Here is a 22,811-nt window from a genome sequence, read left to right on the forward strand (position 1 = left end):
TCCACTTCTTAATTGTTCACACTACACCTATTCTCAATACCATTTCATAAGAAACAACACAAAGATTTAAAGACACTAAGAGTAGTACTAGGGAAATAGAAGCAACTGAAACCATGGTATTAGTAACCTACAGCCTTAAGAGTATTGTGGAGTGGGACAACAAACAAATCCATCCTTGTTTTTTAATGTTACTCCAAAGCATACTTTGAACCCTGCCCAGGAGCACTGAGTGCCAGTGAGCTAGCTGAAATATTTGACATTCACTTTTTTGTGTGGTAAAGTTATCAAGGCTGTTCACCAGTCTGTTAAATGATTTACCATCACTATCAGCCTAATCCCACTTCATGATTAAGCTGTTGATTCTGGGAGATCTGCTGATTGGTGAATCATTAAATCTTGTCATAGAAAACATAGTCTTGAGCTAAGTCTTTTTCAACCAGTGGCAGCACGATTATTCTTCCCATTGGCATTGATGTCAGAAGTTCAGTCTTCATTTCAACAAGCTCTTATTGGTGAGTAGTTGCATTTTTGATCGAGGGTGAAAACCTTTTCCATTTTTTTTCTATGTTCTTTGGCTGATATAGTAATTAAGTTGAAATAAGACAGATTAACAGGAGAAAAAAACAAATTTAATTACCTACATATGGCAGCCCCATATAACAGGAAGAGTCAAATACAGTCCCACAACTGAGGTTTATATATTATCCTGAGCTAAAGAGAAGGGGCTGAAAGCATTGGGAATTCAAAGACAAAGACGATTGACAGGAACATGTGAAGAGCACATATTCTTTGTGTTTACTCAACCTCAACCATGTGATTGAGTCTTTATGATGTACAAAGTTATCTCTGGTATAAGTTTCCTTCCTGGTACAGGCCACCTGTGGAAATTCTTTTAGGCAGTTAAGGAAAAGTAAAAAGCTATTTGGGTCTGCTGGATCTGTATTGCTTCTGTCGCAAAAAAATCCACCTGCTAATGCAGTATATTTCTGGGCACAAACTCTGCTCCCCTTAACTTGTCTGAACTGTACTAATTATACAGTCTCCGGTGAGACTTTTTTCCTTCTTTTTAAAAAAAATTTTTTAAGTTTATTTATTTTGAGAGACAGAGAGAGCAGAAGAGGGGCAGAGAAAGAGGGAAAGAGGGAAAGAGAGAATCCCAGGCAGGGGCTGGGCTGTCAGTGCAGAGCCCTGGGGGGGGGGGGGGGGGCTTGAAACCACGAACCATGAGATCATGACGTGACCCGAAACCAAGACTGAAACCCTCAGGAGCCCCTCAGGTGATCTTTCTAAACACTGGGCTAGATAAATGTAAGATATCAGCTCATATATTTGAAGCAAAAATATTATGTAATTGTTTTGCATTGATTTTCAATCAACTTAGCTGTTTTGGTTCCAAAATATTTATATAGAGATTGAAGAACATTTTACACTAAAACAAAGATATAATGGACCATAACAGTAGTGTTTTATACTAGATTCTAATACACGGAGAATATAAGAGGGTAGAATGTATAGTATGTATGATAGCAGAATACCAGATTCATTCTAGTTCATCTTCTTTTTTACCCCCTTTTCGGATCACACTAAGTTTTTTCATATGTTTTCAAATAGTTTACTTCCCTAGAAAAGGAGTCCATTGATGATATGTCCCCTTTTGTCTACTTATCTTGTTATTTTATTTCCTGTTAACACAGCCAATTCGAGGAAAAGGCATGTGTCCTATGTGTCCTATGGCCTTTTCCTTGAGCTCCCTCAGAAGCAATATCTTTTGGCCACAAAAGATATTTTTGGTCTGTTTTCCCCACTTTTAAAGGTATATTCACATCCTCGCTGCCACTTCCCAAGGATTTGAATTGCTACACCACTTCCTTTAGGTATGAACGTTTCTTGCTGTTTGGCCACCGGTGCTAAAGGCAAATCCCTTACTTTCAGTGCATTGCCTGGTGCTCCTGAACATCAAAAATTAGATATTGACAGGTGTTCCAACTAACCTCAACTGACTGTGAATCACCTTCATTCTAATTATAATTCCACATCTATTGTACAAGAGCTTCAACTTTCTACCCTGGGTAATGTTACATATGTCACATGCCAGGTTTTCTTCCCATCCAATTTGCAATCACGTTGGGCTCAGATGGGGGCATAAGCCTTCCCCTAAAGCCTACTCTACACATTTGGACCCTGAGGAACATATAAGCCCTTTGATATAGGGGACCCGTTGGATAGCCAGACCATGATCGATCTCTGACACAGATGCATTGTTTACAATGTCCCTGCCTAGGCTCCAGTATTATAAGATACCATTATTCTACTTTTATGAAAAGATAAAAGGGACCAATTTTCACTCCCCAACATTCCTGTATCTTTTACATAAGTTTTTCTAACTTTTTATCTCACTGTTAGAAGTCACTCTGTATTTTCCATATTCTTGTTAGTAATTCTCATTATTCCTCCATGTTAATTTACAAACCAGGCATATTAAAAAAAAATTTTTTTTACGTGTATTTATTTTTGAGACAGAGAGAGACAGAGCATGAACGGGGGAGGGTCAGAGAGAGAGGGAGACACAGAATCTGAAACAGGCTCCAGGCTCTGAGCTGTCAGCACAGAGCCCGATGCGGGGCTCGAACTTACGGACTGTGAGATCATGACCTGAGCCGAAGTCAGACGCCCAACCGACTGAGCCACCCAGGTGCCCCTGTATTTTTTTTTTTATCTTTGTGATTCTATGCTGGTTTAATGTTTTTTAAAACATAATTTATTGTCAAATTGGCTTCCATACAACACCCAGTGCTCATCCCAACAAGTGCCCTCCTCAATGTCCATCACCCAGTTTCCCCTCTCCCTCATCCCCATCAACCCTCAGTTTGTTCTCTGTATTTAAGAGTCTCTTGGGGTGCCTGGGTGGCTCAGTCGGTTAAGCAGCCGACTTTGGCTCGGGTCATGATTTCACGGTCCGTGAGTTCGAGCCCCGCATCGGGCTCTGTGCTGATAGCTCAGAGCCTGGAGCGTGTTTCAGATTCTGTGTCTCCCTCTCTCTGACCCTCCCCCGTTCATGCTCTGTCTCTCTCTGTCTCAAAAATAAATAAACGTTAAAAAAAAATTAAAAAAAAAAAGAGCCTCTTATGGTCAGGCATATATATTTTTAAATGTTTTCTAAACACGACCTTCCTACTTTTACTAACAATGGATAATTCTTACCTGGTTGCTTATTAGATTTTCATGATTTAATCTAATGAATCCTGTTAAGGCTTTAAAAATTTGTTGCCAGTTTGTGTGGCCACATTTTAATAGCATCATCATGAAGTCACGTTTGTACAAAACTTGTTTACTTGTTCTGATTGAGATCTTTGCCCTGGCAGTCCTCATATTGGTCCTTTTGACCCCTGAGTACCACCTCTGATAGCAACAAAATCTTGTTTGCTTTATGAAAAGATCAAAATGTTACAGGCTTATTGTTATTGTTTTAATCCCAAGACGTGGAACTGGCTGCACTAAGGAGCCACTGCTTCTTTATAATGCAAGTTACTATTCCAGCCCAATGTGGGGATCGAGATGTAAATTATGTTCTTCATCTTGGACACTGCAGATGGCAAAGAGACTCTTTAAATATCTCCAGTGACCGAAAACTCATCTTTCCTGTCTTTCTCCATCCTTTGCTGTCTGGTCCCCCACTTTCTTTCTTGCCTATGAATTCATGTTGATGATTCCAAGTAATTTGGTTTTTTTCGTAAATCTCTTTTGTAAAGAGAGGCTACCAATCCTAGGTTTTCCAGTAACAGTGTGACTGTGAAAATATATTTAACAGTTGTTTATTTGGGGGCATCTGGGTGATTCAGTTGGTTAAGCATCAGACTTCAGCTCAGGTCATGACCTCACAGTTCCTGAGTTGAGCCCCGCATTGGCTCTGTGCGGACATATCATAGCCTGGAGCCTGCTTTGGATACTGTGTCTCCGTCTTTCTCTGCCCCTTCTGTGCTCGCGCTCTGTCTCTCTTTCTCTCTCTCTCCAAAATAAATAAACATTAACAAAATAAAAAACATGCTTATTTCCATTTTTCTATAATGACCCTTGGCTCTGGCTTTCTGGAATTGTTTTCAAATTATGCAATTATAAGCTCTTATTTTGTCAGCTACTGCTATGATCAACTATTTTGAGAACTAGGAATAGGACACTTCAGAATCATCTGGAAGTACCTCAAAGAAAACTGAAACCCAGAGTTCTCATATCAAAATGCGTTTTTCCATATAGTTAGTGTCAGATAATAATGAAAGGCAAAATATGTACCTAAATGATGACTCACAAGTCTTGGTTTGTACTTTCTACATGTGATCCATTATTTAAATGTTTTCTTTCATGCTTTTCCTTTGTGCCATTGTCCATATTATCATTATGGACAATTTAATTGCTCACACGCAATGTCTCAGGCTTCCCGGAATAGACTCATGTCTGTGACTATTCATGCTGGTACTACCCCAATAACTTTAAAGATGTCACAAGTTAAAAAAAAGAAAAAAAAAGAAAGTTAAATTCAAAGGTACCAAGATTATTATAAACAGATAATGCCTACCGAGAAATTATATAAAAGAAATCTTTTATGAACCTACTAAGACCTAAGCAAGTGAATGTAGTTCATTTACAGGGGGAAAAAAAGGCCAGCTGATAAAGGACTATGTGGTTGGTCTGATAGCCAAGTGTTTTTGAAGTCCACTTAAATCCTATTTGTATATACATTTTCTGTTCAAATATACATAAGATTTCTGATTAAGAGCATCAGTTTTTAGAAATATTACAATAATTACTCTTAAGCTACTTTCCCCATACCTACATGAATGGAGCACGCACAAATAAAACCAAGAGCTAGCCCATAAATAGAAGTCTCTTGGGCATTCCCCAAATTCCACACATCCAGAATCCAGGCGAATAGCTTTCAGAGCCAACAGGTTTTCAGTGTTTGTGTTTTTTTTTTTTTTTTTTTATTTTTTTTTCAACGTTTTTTATTTATTTTTGGGACAGAGAGAAACAGAGCATGAACGGGGGAGGGGCAGAGAGAGAGGGAGACACAGCATCGGAAACAGGCTCCAGGCTCCGAGCCATCAGCCCAGAGCCTGACGCGGGGCTCGAACTCACGGACCGCGAGATCGTGACCTGGCTGAAGTCGGACGCTTAACCGACTGCACCACCCAGGCGCCCCATGTTTGTGTTTGTTAAAAAGGAAAGATACAGAAGGGAAGACTATAACATTCTACTAACTTTCTCTCAAATAATTTATCTGTATTTTGCAGGCAACAGAAATATGGAAGATACAAACAAATTTTTAACCAAATTTAGAGGATGTTATTTTGCAAATACTCAACTTAATCTTGAAAATTTAGAAAATTTAGATGATTTTGAAATCAGAGATGATGATGTCTTCATAATCACATACCCCAAATCTGGTGAGTCCTGTATTCCAACAGCTAATATAATTAATAAAATGGTATTTCTGTAATATGGGAGCACTGTTTTTTTAGGAGCATATTCTATTTGCATATATAGTCAATCTACTGGATATAAGTAATTTCTCATGTGGGCAAGGGAAATGGGCATAATGAAGAAGGAGAGAGATTGACGAAACCCTATCAAACACTGAGTTGCTGAAGTGGGCTGGGAAAGGACACAGGAATATTTGCCATTTAGGCAGCTTCTTGGGACATACTTGAAGCTGTATTTAATGACCAAGTACCTGAGAAAGAGGAAATTGAACTTATACTAATTATGATCATTCCCCAAATACTTTGGGTCTTATTTTTGATACCACTCATATATATGTGTAGAATATATACATACATTTTGTGTGTGTGGGCCTACACATACATCTATTTACATTCTCTAACTGTGTTTTATTTTTTTATTTTTATTTTTTGAAAAATAAGGATGTTTATTAAGGACATTTCTAGCCCACAGCTAGGGCTCATACTCAGCTCTATGAGCCACTGTCCGGCCTCATCCCCATTCAATGTGAATGACATTAGGGAGGCCGAACCACAGGTATCCCATTGATCCCACAGTAGGGTGGTCCCTTCCATAGCCAGGTATAGATAGAAGATATACTGCTGAGAATGAAGAGGGAAATCGCTGGATTAATAAGTTTCTCTACACCTTGCCTGGACCCTTTCATTCTCACCTTCAAAGACCATGGGTTGAAGGTGCCTAGTACCATGATGTGGGGTATTCTCTACCTGTGTTTTAATGGGATTGGGGGGAATGTTTTTTGCTGCTGTGTTGTATGAGTTCTCTATATGGTTTGATATTACCTATTATGAGAAATATGATTTCCAAATATTTTATTTCATTCAATATGCCTTTTCATTTTGTTTGGGCTCTTTGCTGTGCAGAAACTTTTCAGTCTGATATACTCCCACTTACTTATTTTGTTTTTGCTGCATTTGCTTTTGGTGTCATGTCCCAAAATATCATTGCCAGCATGAATTTTGGGGCACTACTGCCCTTGTTTTCTTATAGGAGTTTTGTTGTTTCAGGTCTTACATTCAGGGTTTAATCCATTTTGAGTTAACTTTGTGTATGGTTTAAGGGAGTGGTTCATATTCTTCTTTTGCCTATGCCAGTCCAGTTTTCCCAATACCATTTATTGAAGAGTCCACCCTATATTTTTTGCTCCTTTGTCAGAAATTAGTTGATTATACATGTTTAATTTGGGGCCCACTCTCTTGCTCTGCTGATCTATGCATCTGTTTCTATGCCAATACCATAATGTTTTGATTACTATAAATTTTTAATATTATTTGAAACTAATAAATGTGATGCCTTTAGCTCAGTTGTATTTTCTAAAGATTGCTTTGGCTACACAGGGTCTTATATGGTGCAAAAAAATTTTATGGTTATTTGTTTTATTTCTGTGAAAAATGTCATGATAATTTTGATAAAGGTTGCATTGAATCTGCTGACTTCTTTGTGTAGTATGGGATTTTAACAATATTAGTTCTTCCAACCCATGAACAGGAATGTCTTTCTATATATTTGTATTTTTTTTTCAGTTCCTTCTATCAGTACTTTACAATATCCAATGTGTAAGTCTTCTACTTCCATAGGTGAATTTATTCCTATATATTTTCTCCTTTTTGATGCTATCATAAATGGGATTGTTTTCTTAATTTCTCTTTCTGATAGTTTATTGTTAGCTTATAGAAATACAAGTTATATTTGTATGCTGATTCATATCTTGCAAGTTCACTGAATTTAAATGATTAGTTCTAACAGAATTTTTGGTGACATGTTTAGGGTTTTTGATATATAATATCATGTACAAATAAAGACACTTTTACTTTTTCCTCTGCAACTTAGATGCCTTTTGTTTCTCTTTCTTGTCTAAGTGCTCTGGCTAGGATTTCCAGTAAAACTAGTGAGAAGTGTCTGATCTTGGTCATTACTTTAGATGCCCTGGTTATGATCTTAGATGGAAAACTGAAATTCTTACTATTGAGAAAGATGTTAGTTATGATCTTGTCATAAATGGCATTTAATATATTGAGTTATGTTCCTTCTACATTTTGTTGAGAATTTTTATGATGAACAATATTCAATTCTGTTGAATTTTTTCTGTATTTATGGAGATGATAATATGGTTTTTATGCTTCATTTTTTAATGCATTATCAAACTATTCTATTTGTGGATGTTGAACCATCCTTGCATCCCTGGAATGAATTGTATTTGATCATGGTGTATGATCCTTTTAATGTGTTGTTGAATTCAGTTTGCTAATATTTTATTGGGGATTTTTTGCATCTATATTTATCAAGCTGATGGCCTGTGACATTCTTTTCTTCTAGTGTCTTTTCTGGTACTTAGCTGGGTAATGTTAGCCTTGTAAAATGAATTGGGAAGTGTCCCCACTTTTTTTATTTTTGGAAGAGTCTGTGAAGGATTGTTACTAATTCTTAAAATATTTGTTAGAAAAAAATGTTTTTAATATTTTTTTCCCCCAGAAAACACTGATTCTCTTGCTCTACCTCAATTTAACAGACATGTTCCTATCTCTGGCTCTTTGCACTCACATAATCTTTTTCCCTTGATGCTCTTCTACCTGATATGTGCATGGTTTACTCCCTTCCTTTGGGTCCTTATTTTAAACTTGTATTATCATTAAGGCATTCTGGATGGTCATATTTAAAAATGCAGCCTCACTCAAAATTCTCACACTCTTCTTTGCTGCTTTATTTTCCCTCCATAATATAACACATATCACCTTATACTATACCATATATCTACATACTTAATTTGTTCATTCTTTACAAAGCCATCCTTAGGAAGCACATCATAGCATTTAGACAAGAACAAATAACCCAGAAGAACAGGAAAGACCTAAAAAAGAATTTCATGTGTATAACAGAACTCAATATAAATTTAAGTAAGGTGCATTTATTAATGGGGAAAAGATAGTATATTTGGTCCCAGGAAATCTGTGTCACTATACGCAGGAAGTTCACCTGGAATCGAACAGCACATAAAAGAGTAAACTCTAAGTGTATTCAAGACACCAATATTAAAGGTAAAATTATACAACTATTTCTATTAAAAATATTGTAGAAAAATCATTGTAACTAAGGAGTGGTCAAGAGCTTCTACACAAATGTCCAAAGAAAAATATACAGGTAAAAGTTTGATAAATTCAGTTGCATCAAAATTAAGATTTTTGGGCTTTGCTTAACAGTGAGTTCCCTAGGCAAAGTTAATAGTGTCTGAAAGAGAGGAACTACTGGCAATGAGTATAATTAAAAATAATTAATACCTAGAATATATTAGGTATATATACCGATCAACTGGAAGAGAACAGTGATCTACTTATAAAAAGAGCCAAAGAGATGAGCTGAAAGTTTACCGAAGGAAACCACTCTCCACCAATACCAACAAAAAAACACAAAGCTGGTACACAATAGTCACTTGCTTTATATCTAGTACACTGACAGCAATTAGAAAGGTCAGAAACCCTGAATGCTGACAAGGAGTACACACACATCTGCATGCTTTAGCATGATACTGCTGGGAGAGTAGACTGAAGCAGCCATTCTCTGGGGAGCAGTCTGGCACTATCTGATCAACTGAAATACAGACATACCAGGCAATTTTGCTCCTGAGTATATGTCTCCAAGAATATCTCATATGGGTTCATAGGCAACATGAGTGAGGGTGTATGTGGCAGTGTTGTTTGGGGTGTGCTGTCCATTGGGGGAAATTAGACAGGTCAGTGCATGAATGCACACCCTGAAACACAGACAGCATCTGTTAGGTGCAATGGATCAGCAGTAGCATGTAAAGGAATGTTAAACCACAGCTCACAGTGACAAACAGTAAGAAATGACGTGCATGGATTAAAAATCAAGCACATACAACAATACATATTTCAAAAGAACATCTTCCAAGAAAGAATATACTTTAAACCCTAAAGTCTTCTTGTCTGTGGTGGAAGTAGGGGTAGGAATGGAAGCAGGAAATGTGAATATAAGGAATTAATAGACCTTGGAGTGCCTGCAGTGAATCAGTGATGTTAGTATAGCATGACTGCAGAAAATGATAAATATCAACTTACATTAACCTCTGACATCCAAAAAGGCAAGAAGGAGAAAGAAAGAAAGAAAGAAAGAAAGAAAGAAAGAAAGAAAGAAAGAAAGAAAGAAGAAAGAATGGAAGAAAGAAAGAAAGAAGAAAGGAAGGAGGGAAGGAAGGAGGAAGGGAAGGAAGGAAGGAAGGAAGGAAGGAAGAAAGAAAAGAGAAAACGAGAAAGATAGGTTGTGATAGGGGAGTGGATATGGAAGCAGAAGCAGGAGAGAGGACAAAGACAGGAAAAATGCAGCCTATTTTGCCTGGGGAACACGTTCTTCCAGTCCTCATAGTCTTAAATTTCTTCAGACTTGTGACCCATTAAGGTCATGTTTGGTAATTCCTCGGCACCCCTGAAGCTGTGATACCTGATGCAGAAGCAGTACCTCTTATCTGGGAAAGGTTGGAGAATGTAAGAAACCCTTTTAGAGCTTCATAACAATGAATTTTCATTGTGTTCGAACATCAGCTGTGGTAACATGTAAGCACACATGATCTTGGTCTTCCCTGGGCAACACTGGAGGATTTATACCCATCATGCTCCAGAAAAGGTGCATACCACCTGACAGCAAGGGCATGTATTCTTAACAATGATCTTGCTTACCAGGTGCTGCTGCTTCACAGGCAGGGTGATAGGGTGGTGTCAGGAAGGAATTATAGGATGTGAATTGATGAGGGGCCAATGTACTTTCTCATTTAAGATGTTGATTTGAACCTTTCTGGGACATGTGACTTCTTGTTGGGGTAGGTTTTTGAAGCATTGCCTGTATATATGAGAAGCATGACCTTACAGAAGGTGTGTTTTAACTCTTAATATTCCCATATATGAAGCATGCAAAATGAAGTGGAAGGAATCTAGAGTAGGCAGTACACCCGTGTATTCTGTGACATATGTCCACTCTAATTGGAATTGGGAGAAATAGTCACCCTTAGAATTTGTCACATCCCACTTACAGCAAAAGGTCTAATCTTTTCCTTCCTGTCTCCGTGTGGATCACAGGGCCTCCTTTAGGGATTTATAATGAACACTATTTCCCGAAGTGACATCATGGGCACAGTAAGAAACATAGGGAATGGGGGAAAGATGGAAAGTGACTCTATCAGTAAAATGCCAATTTTTTTTTCTCTATATTAGCTAACGTCCTAGGAGTGGGGTTGGGGAAGGACATCTTGAGGCAGGCATAGAAGATAATTTAAAATTCCCATATATGAAGCAGAAGAAAGTACAGAAGACTCAAGAAAAATTTGTGGGACAAATGCCCATGGAGTTTCACATGTAGAATCTCCTTATAAGGAAAAGCAAAGGCAACGTATGTTTGTCTTTACCCACACTGCACCCTTTATATATTAAAAATTCCATTGAGACAAAATTACCTTTGTACGTATTATAATAACAACCTCTGATTAAAAAACTGATGACACATCTATATACTTTTTGGATAAATTTTCACATCATTAAAACAAAATTATTTCTTTTACAGGTACTGTCTGGTTTCAGCAGATATTATGCTCGATTTATTTTGAAGAACATCGCAAAGGCATTGGGGATCTGGAAACAGTTGAACGCATCCCGTTTATTGAGTACGCCCCTCAAAAAGTGGATTTTGCTGAAAAGCCATCTCCTCGTCTCTTCGTTACCCACATCCCATACTACTTGGCTCCCAGGGGGCTAAAGAACAAAAAAGCCAAAGTAGGAAAATAGACTATGGCTGCTGAAAGACAACTGCTTTTTCACTATTTCATTTCTATTCATTACATTGATGCTGCACTCGTCCAGGTGTTAGCAAATGTGGTATTTGTCGTGCATTAATTTTCAACAGACTTTTGTGTTCTTATCTTCCAGTATCTGATTTTATCTTTCACCCTTTGTTTTCTGATCACATATGGAACACAACCATTGGAAAATGAGACTATATAGGAGTGTATTTAATTTACTTCATAGAGTATATTATAATATCATATACATTATATATTATATACCCTCTCATTTGTTAGCTATATTACCATGTGTATATAAACTGCCAACAATTCCTTTTTCTTTTTTCTGTATGCTCTCCTCGCTTCCTTCTGACGCTTCCAACCTGTTTTGGCCGCTTTCTCTGTAAATGTACCGAGTTCATTGGAAATCTGAGGGAAGCTCAGAGAGAATCATTTGTATCTACTGAGTGATTTTTCTGTCTCTCCCAGTATCAGTCACCTCCACCCACTGATAATTTCAACTCTTGACTCATTTTCTCCCTCTCTACCTCCACTCCTCTGACTCGGGATTATTTCAAAGTTGATGTACATGGTCTCTGGCTGGCCAGATAGGAGTGAGGCCAACTGCACTCAAAGGATCGACATGAAGGAGGCACTTCCTGTCAGGGCCACACAAGTGTGGGATTGCCTCCTTCAGGTTGACCCGTCAGGCTCTGCACTGGCCTCCCAGACCCTAGCCCTGCCAGGCCTCTCCGGTTGATTTAAACTCCAGCCACTTTTCCTCCACCAACCTCAGTAACCCTCTTCTGCAACCCACGTGTTATGCACCTGCCTTTGTCTATGACTGTTTTTGCTTTCTGATGTAATACATACTTACCTGTTTATTTATTGTCTATGTTTCTGGCCACAGTGTAAAACCCTTGAGACAGATGGAATTTGTAGTGCATAGAACCCTGTGCAGAAGGCATTAGAGTTGAGTGAATGACAAAAGGGATCACCAGTAATTGCCCTAATGCGGATCTTTGCTTCAAGTACCTTATTACCTGAGTGCTGTCTCCTTTTCCTCCTGCTCTTTTCAGGTGTTCCGTGCAGTGATGTGTCAGCACATTCATTTCTCCAGCCCCCTCCCCACTCCTATTCCCCACACTCACTCTCATATATATGCGTGTCCTCAATTGCTCCTTGCCCACCAATGACTCTACATTTTAAATTCAAATCCTTTTTGTCTAAATTCTTTCGCTAATTCAACTGTTATGATTTGTTGCCAACCCTTACTTCTGCTGAAACACAATTGTTTTATATTAGTACCTATATTCATGAATCTGGTAGTGTGGTCAGAAAAAATCAAAACAGTTAAAAATTGTGTCTTTCTTTACATTTATGGCCACAATTCTCACACTTTACTTTTTAAAAATGTTTTGCTTCCCCCCCTTTCCATACTGACTTTTCATACTTTCTTTATCTTCTCAAACCTCAGCAGCATTCTGCTCCACCTATCCCAGTAAAAGACTCCAAGTAAACCATTAACAGTAGATGCCCTCCACATGCAAAACCTCCCCTCACTGCTGTCCCTCCTTAAGAGGAAAAGGTGGGATGTGTACACAGTTTTGTTCTTATTATATATCTGCCCCTCCATTCATGGTCTGGATCCCTTTTTGGATCTCTTTTGTCTGTACCACTGTTTCGCAAATGGGAGTCGGGCCAGGCCAACATCTGGGAATCATCAGCTCTCAGCTCTGCATATTCCCCACAGGATATTTAGCATATTTGAGGCATTTTTGGTTATGGTGGTGGTGCTGCTAGTTATAGTGGGTTGAGGCCTGGGATGCTGTTAAATGTCTCATGATGCTTACGGTAGTCCCAACCACAGACCGTTATCTGGGGGAAATGTCCATGGTGCCACTGTTGAGAAACTTGTTCTACTCTCAAAGACTTTCCTTAAGCAATATAATTTCCTTTTTTTCATTCATTACCAATTTCCTTATGCTGATTGGATCATTCTGCTTGGCCCATAATGAAGTTTTCATGTGGCATTTTTTAACAGTAAAATAAAACTTGTCTTGCTCCATTTCAATTTTCATTTTCTGCCTTTCATTTTCTGTTTGAGATAAACTTCTTAAAAGCGTTTAGCCTCCTTCTCCGCGCTTTCACTGAATCCTGAATGCCAACGTCCCTTATTATTATAGTTTTGAAAAGGGGGGATCATTTCTTGATCAATTTACTTGGCCTATCACTGGCATCTGACATAGTTGATCACTTTCTACGTCTTTAAACATTTTCTTTTCCTGCTGTTCCAGACACCACATTCGTGGTATCATATTATCTCAGTGGACACTTAGAGGAGATTCTACCCAAAAACCTTTCCCTCTCTTCATATTTCATTTCAGCAGAGCTCTCATTTTGTTTGGATTTGTATCCTGTATATGCTTCTGGTCTGATGGTTAGAGTGGTAAAATTTGGTTGGTGCAAAAGCAGGGCTTGGTACCAGGCATCTTGCCATTGATTTTTAAGGCACAGGTAAGTGACAAGCTTATGAACAACAACACAAGCAAAGAAGAAGTTTCTTTCGTGTCCTCTGAAAGAAGGTTTCTTCATTATTTTAATTGACCATGGGGATGAAAAGTGGCAGCTGTGTGGGACATAAAGAAGGGTTAGCATGTCACAGTGGAAAAGTAGGAGACTCAGTCCATGACTACATCGAGATGATGAGTTAACCTAACCTGTTGCACTCTCGTCTCGGGCTTTGGCTTTTTGTGAGAAAAGTTGATGCTTTTACTATTTAGGAAATGTTACGCGAGATCTTTTCTAACTTACACGATTACGTTTTGAGACGCTGCCCTTCCTCTTTACTGGCTTCTCCTTCTCTGTCCAACCTCTGAGAGCTGATGATTCCCAGATTTTCGGCCTGGCCTTCTCCTATTCTCCCTCTGTAGTTAATCCCTCAGTTAGATGATCTAATCATGTAAGTTAAATACAATGTATGTATTGTCGATTTCTCCCTTTAGTTCTAGATTGATGTATTTAATAACTCTATATCTATAGAGATGTCAAATATATTTCTATATAGGTATTATCCAAATATGGGCTCCAATGCCAAAAGGAGTTTTGATTTTATCTTCAAACCACTCCTTTTCCCAGTTTCCTTATATATTTTGTTCTATTTATTATGTATAGAGAGAGCATGGTCAGGGGAGGGGCAGAGAGAGAGGGAGTCACAGAATCCAAAGCAGACTCCAGGCTTTAAGCTGTCAGCACAGAGCCTGATGCAGGGCTCAAACCCCTGGACCATGAGATCATACCTAAGCTGAAGTTGGACGCTTAACCCACTGAGCCGCCCAGGCACCCCAATACTTTGTATTTTTAATGTCTTTGGGTTGCTTCACTGCTTTATGAAATTATGGCTTCTGATTGGTTACAATATACATTTTTAAAGTTAAATCTCATAGTCCTTCAATGCAAAAAATATTGAAGAAGTAACTACTACGGGTCAAGTACTTGTGCTTTATACTGTGAAGATATATAAGAATTATGTGAACCATGCACTGAAGGATGAGAGAAATACAATCTAAACTTTCACAGATGATTTGAAAATATCTTAGTAAGTTTTTCCTATTGCCATAATTGTATAGCTATGAGATATTTTCACATATGTTAGCTTGTTGAGGTAGGGACAGGAGAATATTGTTGGTTTCTGTCTAGGGGAGTAAGAAGAGGTACCATGTGAGGTAATTGATAGTCACCAATAATTAAGTCTCCCAATCATTAAGGGAGAGCCATTGCAGAGGAGAAATGCAAAATACAAAGAGGGCTGAATATATACAAGACATGATTAGAAACTGTAAAGTTAAGCTAACAGGCTTCATTCAGTTGGAGGGCATTAGGGTACAAATATGACATTATGAAAGCATCAGATATAATGAATACTTCCTTTCTTTCCAGGTTATTTACATATACAGAAACCCTAAGGATGTTATGTGCTCATTTTTTCACTTTTTAAAGAAACTGACAGCATCCACTACAGATAACTTTGTGGAATTCATGAAAGTATTTCTAGAAGGAGAAGGTAACTAAAATTTCATAAAATACTAAGTTTGGTGTCCTGTGGTGAGTTTTTAAGCTCTAGCAGAGAGAAAGAGTTTGCTTAAGTAGAGTAGAATGGGGATCAGTAATCAACGTATCAAGCCAGTTGGTAGTGTTGTCTTAGGTGACCGTGTCCAGCCATTGTACAAATATTGCTAACTCTCTCTCTTTCTCAACAGAATGTCAAGATTACAGTCATACCAACAGAGAATAATTACATCTAACCATGGAGAGATTATTTCACTAGCACACAGATTTCTGTCCTAGCTTAGTGAGAAGTAGCTCAGGGAGAGCGTACGTTTGGAGCTTTGCACTTCATATTTCAAGGGGCTCCTCCCAAGAGTCCTTTAAGAAATATTTTAGGGGCGCCTGGGTGGCGCAGTCGGTTAAGCGTCCGACTTCAGCCAGGTCACGATCTTGCGGTCCCTGAGTTCGAGCCCCGCGTCGGGCTCTGGGCTGATGGCTCAGAGCCTGGAGCCTGTTTCCGATTCTGTGTCTCCCTCTCTCTCTGCCCCTCCCCCGTTCATGCTCTGTCTCTCTCTGTCCCAAAAATAAATAAACGTTGAAAAAAAAATTAAAAAAAAAAAGAAATATTTTAGTAAATTTTTATTCATTGTTTAAGTAATTTCTACACCCAGAATGGGGCTCACAACTCTGAGGTCAAGAGTTGCATGTTCTATCCATTGAGCAAAACAGGTGCTCACCACATTCTTATCTGAGGAGCCAGTGCAGCTATTTGACCAGGAACAAAGCTTGCAGAAGTAAACGTGATGATCTGGAACAGACTTACGATTGTCTCCAATGCATTGTGGCAGAGCTGAAGTGACTCTTCAGAGACCTCTCGTGCTCCTTGCAGAGTGGAAATACCTCCATGTGCCTTTGGGGATAGTGGGAGAAGTAAGGAGAGGATTCATTCCTCCTTTCCCTTTTCAGTTTTTCTAACCCCATGGCAAGATTATTTGCTATTTATATGAAATGCATTTTTAAGAGACTAATTTCTCCTTGACTGTTGGTTTCCTGGTGGAAGTTGGATGGTTCTCCCACAACCAGATGCTAGGGGAAATCTGGAATCTAGCAGCACACTTCCTTTTCCTCCTTTGTTACTTTGTTACTCCTGCATCTCCTAGGACTGTAGATTCTTCTCAATGTGTTCAACATATTTACTTAATGATGTATCTGTTCTCCCCACAGTGGTAGGAAGTCTTTGGTTTGACCACATCAAAGGTTGGTATGAGCACAAAAGCCTGTTCAACATTCAGTTCTTGATGTATGAGGAGATGAAGAAGGTGAGAAATGTGACATTACTGACTTCACTGACGCTGTAAGCCAGCCTGGCTGAATGAATTGATTGTTTATGCCCAGAACACCCAAAGGATGATATCAAATTTGAGAACCCAGATTGTGTACCAGGAGACATTTTTCCTGTATCACTTCTATGCTTTCTTTACCAGGTTTCCATTTAGAACTACCACTGGAGGTTTCTTTTCAAAATTTATCTGTGTGTCAATAGATGTCTGTTTATGTATGTTGGTGTGAATGATTTGATTATTTTGAGCCAGATTATTGGTTTCTCTTTTGTGAATTGTTATATCTATTTCCTTCAATTTTTAATTATACTAATGTTGTAGATGTGTGTTCCTCACTTGCAGGTACATTTCTTGGGAACTTTAATCTTGTCTGTATTGTGTATGATTAAACCATGCAGGGAAAATTAAATGAAAATACCTGTGTATGATTAGAAAGAATTCAGCTCCCAGTACAGTCAACTATATGTGCCTGAAAAGAAAACTTTTATTGCTTACTGACTAAAACCCAGAGCCAGGCTACCCTGATGCTGGGTGTTTGGCTCATGCATGTCAAGAATATCCCAGGGTTTTCTGTGTTTCTTTTGTACCATATTTGGTGTGATGACGATGTTTCCCTCATGGTAGCAGGACAGTTGTAGCTCCAAAGTCATGTCCTCACATGATAGCTCACATGGCAGACAGAGTGTTAACGGGGAGAAAAGTGGCATTCTTGCCTTGCTTTGTTCCCACCTTTGCTCCATGAGGAAACTCACTCTCAGAAACTTCTGTTTGACTTCCTCTTTCAGACCCAATACCCAAATTGGGCCATGTGACCACCCTAAACTAATCTCTTGTAGCAGACAGTGGGATTGCCACGAGGAATTTGGATTAATAATGATCATTATGGAATGTGGCTGGGCACTGCTGCCAGGACACCACCAGGATCTCTTAGCAGGAAAGAAGAGAAAGAGCTGAAAGGCCGGCGACCCTAAAGGCTGCCACCTGCTGAGTGTCACTAGCTTCTGTTACCCCTGCCATAGGGCATATACCAAATCTAGAGTCTCTGGCTGAGTGCATATCACCTACGAAATAGAGATTCGAGTGTCTGGCTGGCCTTGTAATCTTCTTCACAATATGGCCCTTCTTTTTTTCTTTTTATATGAAATTTATGGGCAAATTGGTTTCCATACAACACCCAGTGCTCATCCCAACAGGTGCCCTCTTCAATGCCCATCACCCACTTTCCCCTCCCTCCCACCCCCCATCAACCTTCAGTTTATTCTCAGTTTTTTTTTTTTTTAATTTTTTTTTTTCTTCAAAGTTTATTTATTTTTGGGATAGAGAGAGACAGAGCATGAACGGGGGAGGGGCAGAGAGAGAGGGAGACACAGAATCGGAAACAGGCTCCAGGCTCTGAGCCATCAGCCCAGAGCCTGACGCGGGGCTCGAACTCACGGACCGTGAGATCGTGACCTGGTTGAAGTCGGACGCTTAACCGACTGCGCCACCCAGGGGCCCTATTCTCAGTTTTTAAGAGTCTCTTATGGTGTGCCTCCTTCCCTCTCTGTAATTTTTCCCCCTTCCCCTCCCCCATGGTCTTCTGTTAAGTTTCTCAGGATCCACATAAGAGTGAAAACTTATGGTATCTGGCTTTCTCTGTATGACTTATTTCACTTAGCGTAACACTCGCCAGTTCCATCCACGTTGCTACAAAAGGCCAGATTTCATTCTTTCTCATTGCCAAGTAGTATTCCATTGTATATATAAACCACATCTTCTTTATCCATTAGTCAGTTTATGGACACTTAAGCTCTTTCCATAATTTGGCTATTGTTGAAACTGCTGCTATAAACATTGGGGTACATGTGCCCCTATGTATCAGCACTCCTGTATCCCTTGGGTAAATTCCTAGCAGTGCTATTGTTGGGTCATAGGGTAGATCTATTTTTAGTCTTTCGTGGAGCCTCCACACTGTTTTCCAGAGCGGCTGCACCAGTTTTCATTCCCACCAACAGTGCAAGAGGGTTCCCATTTCTCCACATCCTCTCCAGCGTCTATAGTCTCCTGATTTGTTCATTTTAGCCAGTCTGACTGGCATGAGGTGATATCTGAGTGTGGTTTTGATTTGTATTTCCCTGATGAGGAGTGGTATTGAGCATCTTTTCAAGTGCCTGTTGGCCATCTGGATGTCTTTAGAGAAGTGTCTATTCATGTCTTCTGCCCATTTCTTCACTGGATTGTTTTTCGGGTGTGGAGTTTGGTGAATTCTTTATAGATTCTGGATACTAGCCCTTTGTCTGATATGTCATTTGCAAATATCTTTTCCCATTCTGTCAGTTGCCTTTTAGTTTTGTTGATTGTCCTTCTATTGCTTACAGACTCATCTCCCATCTTTCTCATCCCAGACCTGTTCCCATATAGCCCCAGAGAAACTCAAATTCTCATACTCCTGTGACCTGAGATCCCACACCTCCCATGCAACCACAATTTTGCAGATATTCTTTTTTTGATTTAAACACTGTATCTTCAGTTTGTCTATCAAAAAAGTCCTGGTTTTGGTTTAATTCCCAGAACAAATTTCTCATCTTTGAGGAACTTTCTCTGAATTCTGTTACATAATTACTCTTTGCCAGTAAGTACTTGTACTGAATTCCCAGAACTGATTCCCTGTTGTGCCTCTGTTCACTTGCACCATCATTTAGGGCAGTATCTGACATATAGTAGCTATTCACCAAATACTTGCCCACTCAACACAAATAAAATGAAATATGAGTGTTCCTAATATGCACTCTAAAACAGTCGACAAGGGAGGAATTAATTTATCAAGAAGGAATAAGCAAGAACCTTCTCATGGTCCTGCTCCACTTTTCTAAGTATCCTAAGCACCTACATTTTTCACTCCCATAATGATATTTAGCTGTGACTTTTGTGTGTGTCTTCTTTCTTATAATGTGCATCATTTATCATATTATGATTTATTTCAGGACCTCAGAGGCTCTGTGTTAAAAGTATGCAAATTTTTGGGGAAAGAATTGAGTGAAGAGGACGTGGATGCTGTTGTGAGACAGGCCACGTTTGAAAACATGAAGAATGACCCACGAGCCAATTATGACAATAAACTCAAGGCCCATTTTGGGATACAAAAAAAAGGTCATTTCCTTCGCAAAGGTGATGTTGAACAATAAATGCTTGGCTATCTTTCACTGTGATACAAACGTACCGAAGTGTAGCTTCTAAGCTTTCCTGATGTGGAGCTGCTATGGCCCTGTTCCCTTCCCTACACAGTTGATTTTCCATGATTTCTTCTTGGTGCTCTTCAAGAGACTATATTATTTGGTCCCAGAATGTGTCTGGATGAATAGCCTGAAGTTGCAAGGCCTTCTCCTTGGCCCCTGGAAATCTACCAATGCCTATCACCATGTCTACCACAAAAGGGATGTTCATTTAGTGTTAGACTATTTTCCCCCAGTACAATGGGCTAGGCACATGATGATGAATTAATGGTGGCACAGTTGGCCATCACTGGCTGTTCTTCCATCTCTGTGATTTAGTCTGAACCTCGTCCAGGACTGAATTAACAACACATATTCACTATTCTTTTGTTACTGGGGAGGACTATTATGTATACATATAATAGTATACACACACACACACACACACACACACACACATATAATAATATAGTATACATAATAGTCCTGCCCAGTAACAAAAGAATCTTCCATCATAAAAATGTATAGGAATATCTCCTTTATCTCAATATGATACCTCTGGTGAGTGCATTTTTAAATGAATGATTCCTTCATATAAATGATAAATGTGAACATGTTAGAATATTTTTATTATTTTATAAATTATTCTAAGTTAAAATGTATGATCTTCTTAGTACCTGGAAAATCGATAATACAGAAGTATTGACATAAATTTTACACTTAATCAGAATGTTTTATGCCTCTACACCAATCGCAATAAATAGTGGCTTAAATACATTAGTATTTCCTTCACTTAACTACTTTGTACATCTTCACCCATTCAATTAAAAAATGTGAAACACTGGTAACTTGGAGCCAACCTGAAGTGGGGACATGCCCTTCCCTTTACCCTCAGCGCACCCTGTCATGTTGTAGATGCTACAACCCTTCTCCAATGCCATCATCATGGCACTTGCATTTTTCTTCTTTGAAAAAAGAAAATTTTCTGTGGTTACACATCTTTAACACACCTGAAAAACGAGAGACTGAAATGGCCGAGACAACAAATAGGAGAAGCCAAATTTCCTTACGGAAATGATGCACATTCCCTTGTTTCTTCTGCACATACTTTTCTCTTAGATGTTATGAAGTGTAATGTCATTTGTACTGGCTTTACCACTCTTGCACAAATTGTGTTTGTGTTTTCAGTTTCATTAGCATTGAAGCTGGTTTATTTATTTGTTTACACTTTAGCGTGATTTTACATTCAGTGTTTCTTGCCCCTCCTTCTATCAGCCTCTACTTGCCATCCCAACTCTGTGTCTGTAAGTTTAAAGTAAGATTGTTGTAAACCTACACTGGGTACAGATGGAATAATTACAGGTGGGCCATTCCAAACTGTATGAGCTTGGAATATATTTTAAAAATCTCTCTGAGCATCCATGTCCTCATCAGTAAATATTTGTCTGATGATATCTGATTTTTGGAATTTTTAAGGACTTCTGTAAACTGCAATAGCCCATGTTAGCTTGAAACAAAATAGTCAACAAGTTGCAAGAGTTTTCTCGTTTGTCAGGTAGCTGACAGCTCAGGGCTTGAGCTAATTACCTTAAATTACCTAATTGTGATGAGTTTTCTTTTCCCCTTGCCATAAAGTGGGAGAGAAAAGGGCCATTGCCATGTGCAGGAGCAACAGGGGCCTTACTAGGGAGGAAAATGAATGTCCAAAAAATGGTGTTTCTCCCAGCACAAAGGCATCATGCCTCCTCCTCCCAGAATCTGCCTTGAAGCAATTTCTTTGCTGTTCCTCCCAGGTACGATTGGAGACTGGAAAAATCACATGACTGCTGAGCAGAATGAAAAGTTTGACATGATTTTCCAAACGAAGATGAAAGATATTCCCTTGAAGTTCATCTGGGATATGAATGAAGAATAGATTTCTTAACAATGCACAAATGTTTTTACGGAACTTCTTTCAAGAAGGAAATATATTGAATCGTACACTTTCATCTTTGATTGTCATTGGCTTATTATTGAAAAAACTCATTGATGAATAAATATTAATATGCCCACACTACATCATTTGCCATCTGTGGCCTGTTTCAATTTGCTAGGATTCCTCACTTTCTGATCAGAAGAGGTTTCCTCTCTTTGTGTTGCAGTATAATTATGGAATAGTTTTTACCTTAAGTTCAGAAATTCCAAAGCCTTGAACCACAAAGGAGACCATAACATGTGATTGATTTGACATCTTAAAATAGAAGCCTTGTCATTTATAAAAAACTACTTATGGTCTTTTTTCATATTTAAGATTTTAATTCTTAGGTAATCAAATGAGTCAGCCTTTCATTTTATGGCTTCTAGGATTTGTGTCCAACTAGGAGTGTTGCTATCACAAGTATTTCCATGTATTCATAAATCATTTCTTTATTTAATCTTAATATCTATCTTTTGTTGTTAGATACCTGTCAATTTTTTTTCCTAACAGATAGCCAAATGGCCCAAAATCATTTATTGAATTCACATCATTTTCCTACTGATTAAAACGGACATTATCTTGTTCTACAATATTGTATGTACATACATTTTCTTATGTAAAATGACATATTTTCTGTCGATATAATTTTCTTTTTTATAACTATGCCCTAATTTCTAACATAGATTAATAAACCAATAAATCATGATGTACCGTGTTGGAATTCTGCTAAGTGTTGCTTTACTCCTAAAATGTCACATAAAAATTGACATCACCACTAGTTGAGTGTTCCCATTCAGAGGTATTTATACTCACACTTATTTGTGTTTTCTTTCCAGTCATTTTGTAAGGACACCTGGTCCTTACATTAACCTTGCTCATTTCCTGTGAAGATTATCCTATGCCAGCATAGAAGGTATCTGTAGATATTGGGAGGAGAATATTTTTGAGTCAAGTGTTCTAACTGCTCTCCTTTTCTCATG

General features: G+C 38.6%; 1 protein-coding gene across 2 annotated transcripts; it reads left to right on the plus strand.

Moving 5' to 3' along the window:
* The first annotated feature begins 355 nt into the window (after positions 1-355).
* Positions 356-22,537, plus strand: LOC112862515 (amine sulfotransferase-like). 2 transcript variants are annotated; one of them, XM_086707651.1, is made up of 7 exons: positions 356-512; positions 5,286-5,438; positions 11,080-11,288; positions 15,236-15,359; positions 16,568-16,662; positions 19,647-19,830; positions 21,668-22,537. In XM_086707651.1, exons 1-7 carry the CDS (start codon positions 473-475, stop codon positions 21,787-21,789), a joined length of 927 nt encoding a protein of 308 aa, XP_086563777.1. In that variant the 5' UTR covers positions 356-472; the 3' UTR covers positions 21,790-22,537. The 2 variants fall into 2 exon arrangements, with proteins under 2 accessions (XP_086563777.1, XP_086563778.1); XM_086707652.1 differs by having other exon boundaries at positions 19,647-19,812.
* The last annotated feature ends 274 nt before the right edge of the window (positions 22,538-22,811 follow it).

Source organism: Puma concolor, chromosome B2, assembly GCF_028749965.1.
Source record: "Puma concolor isolate L17-30 chromosome B2, mPumCon1.1.hap2, whole genome shotgun sequence".
Taxonomy (NCBI): Eukaryota; Metazoa; Chordata; class Mammalia; order Carnivora; family Felidae; genus Puma; species Puma concolor.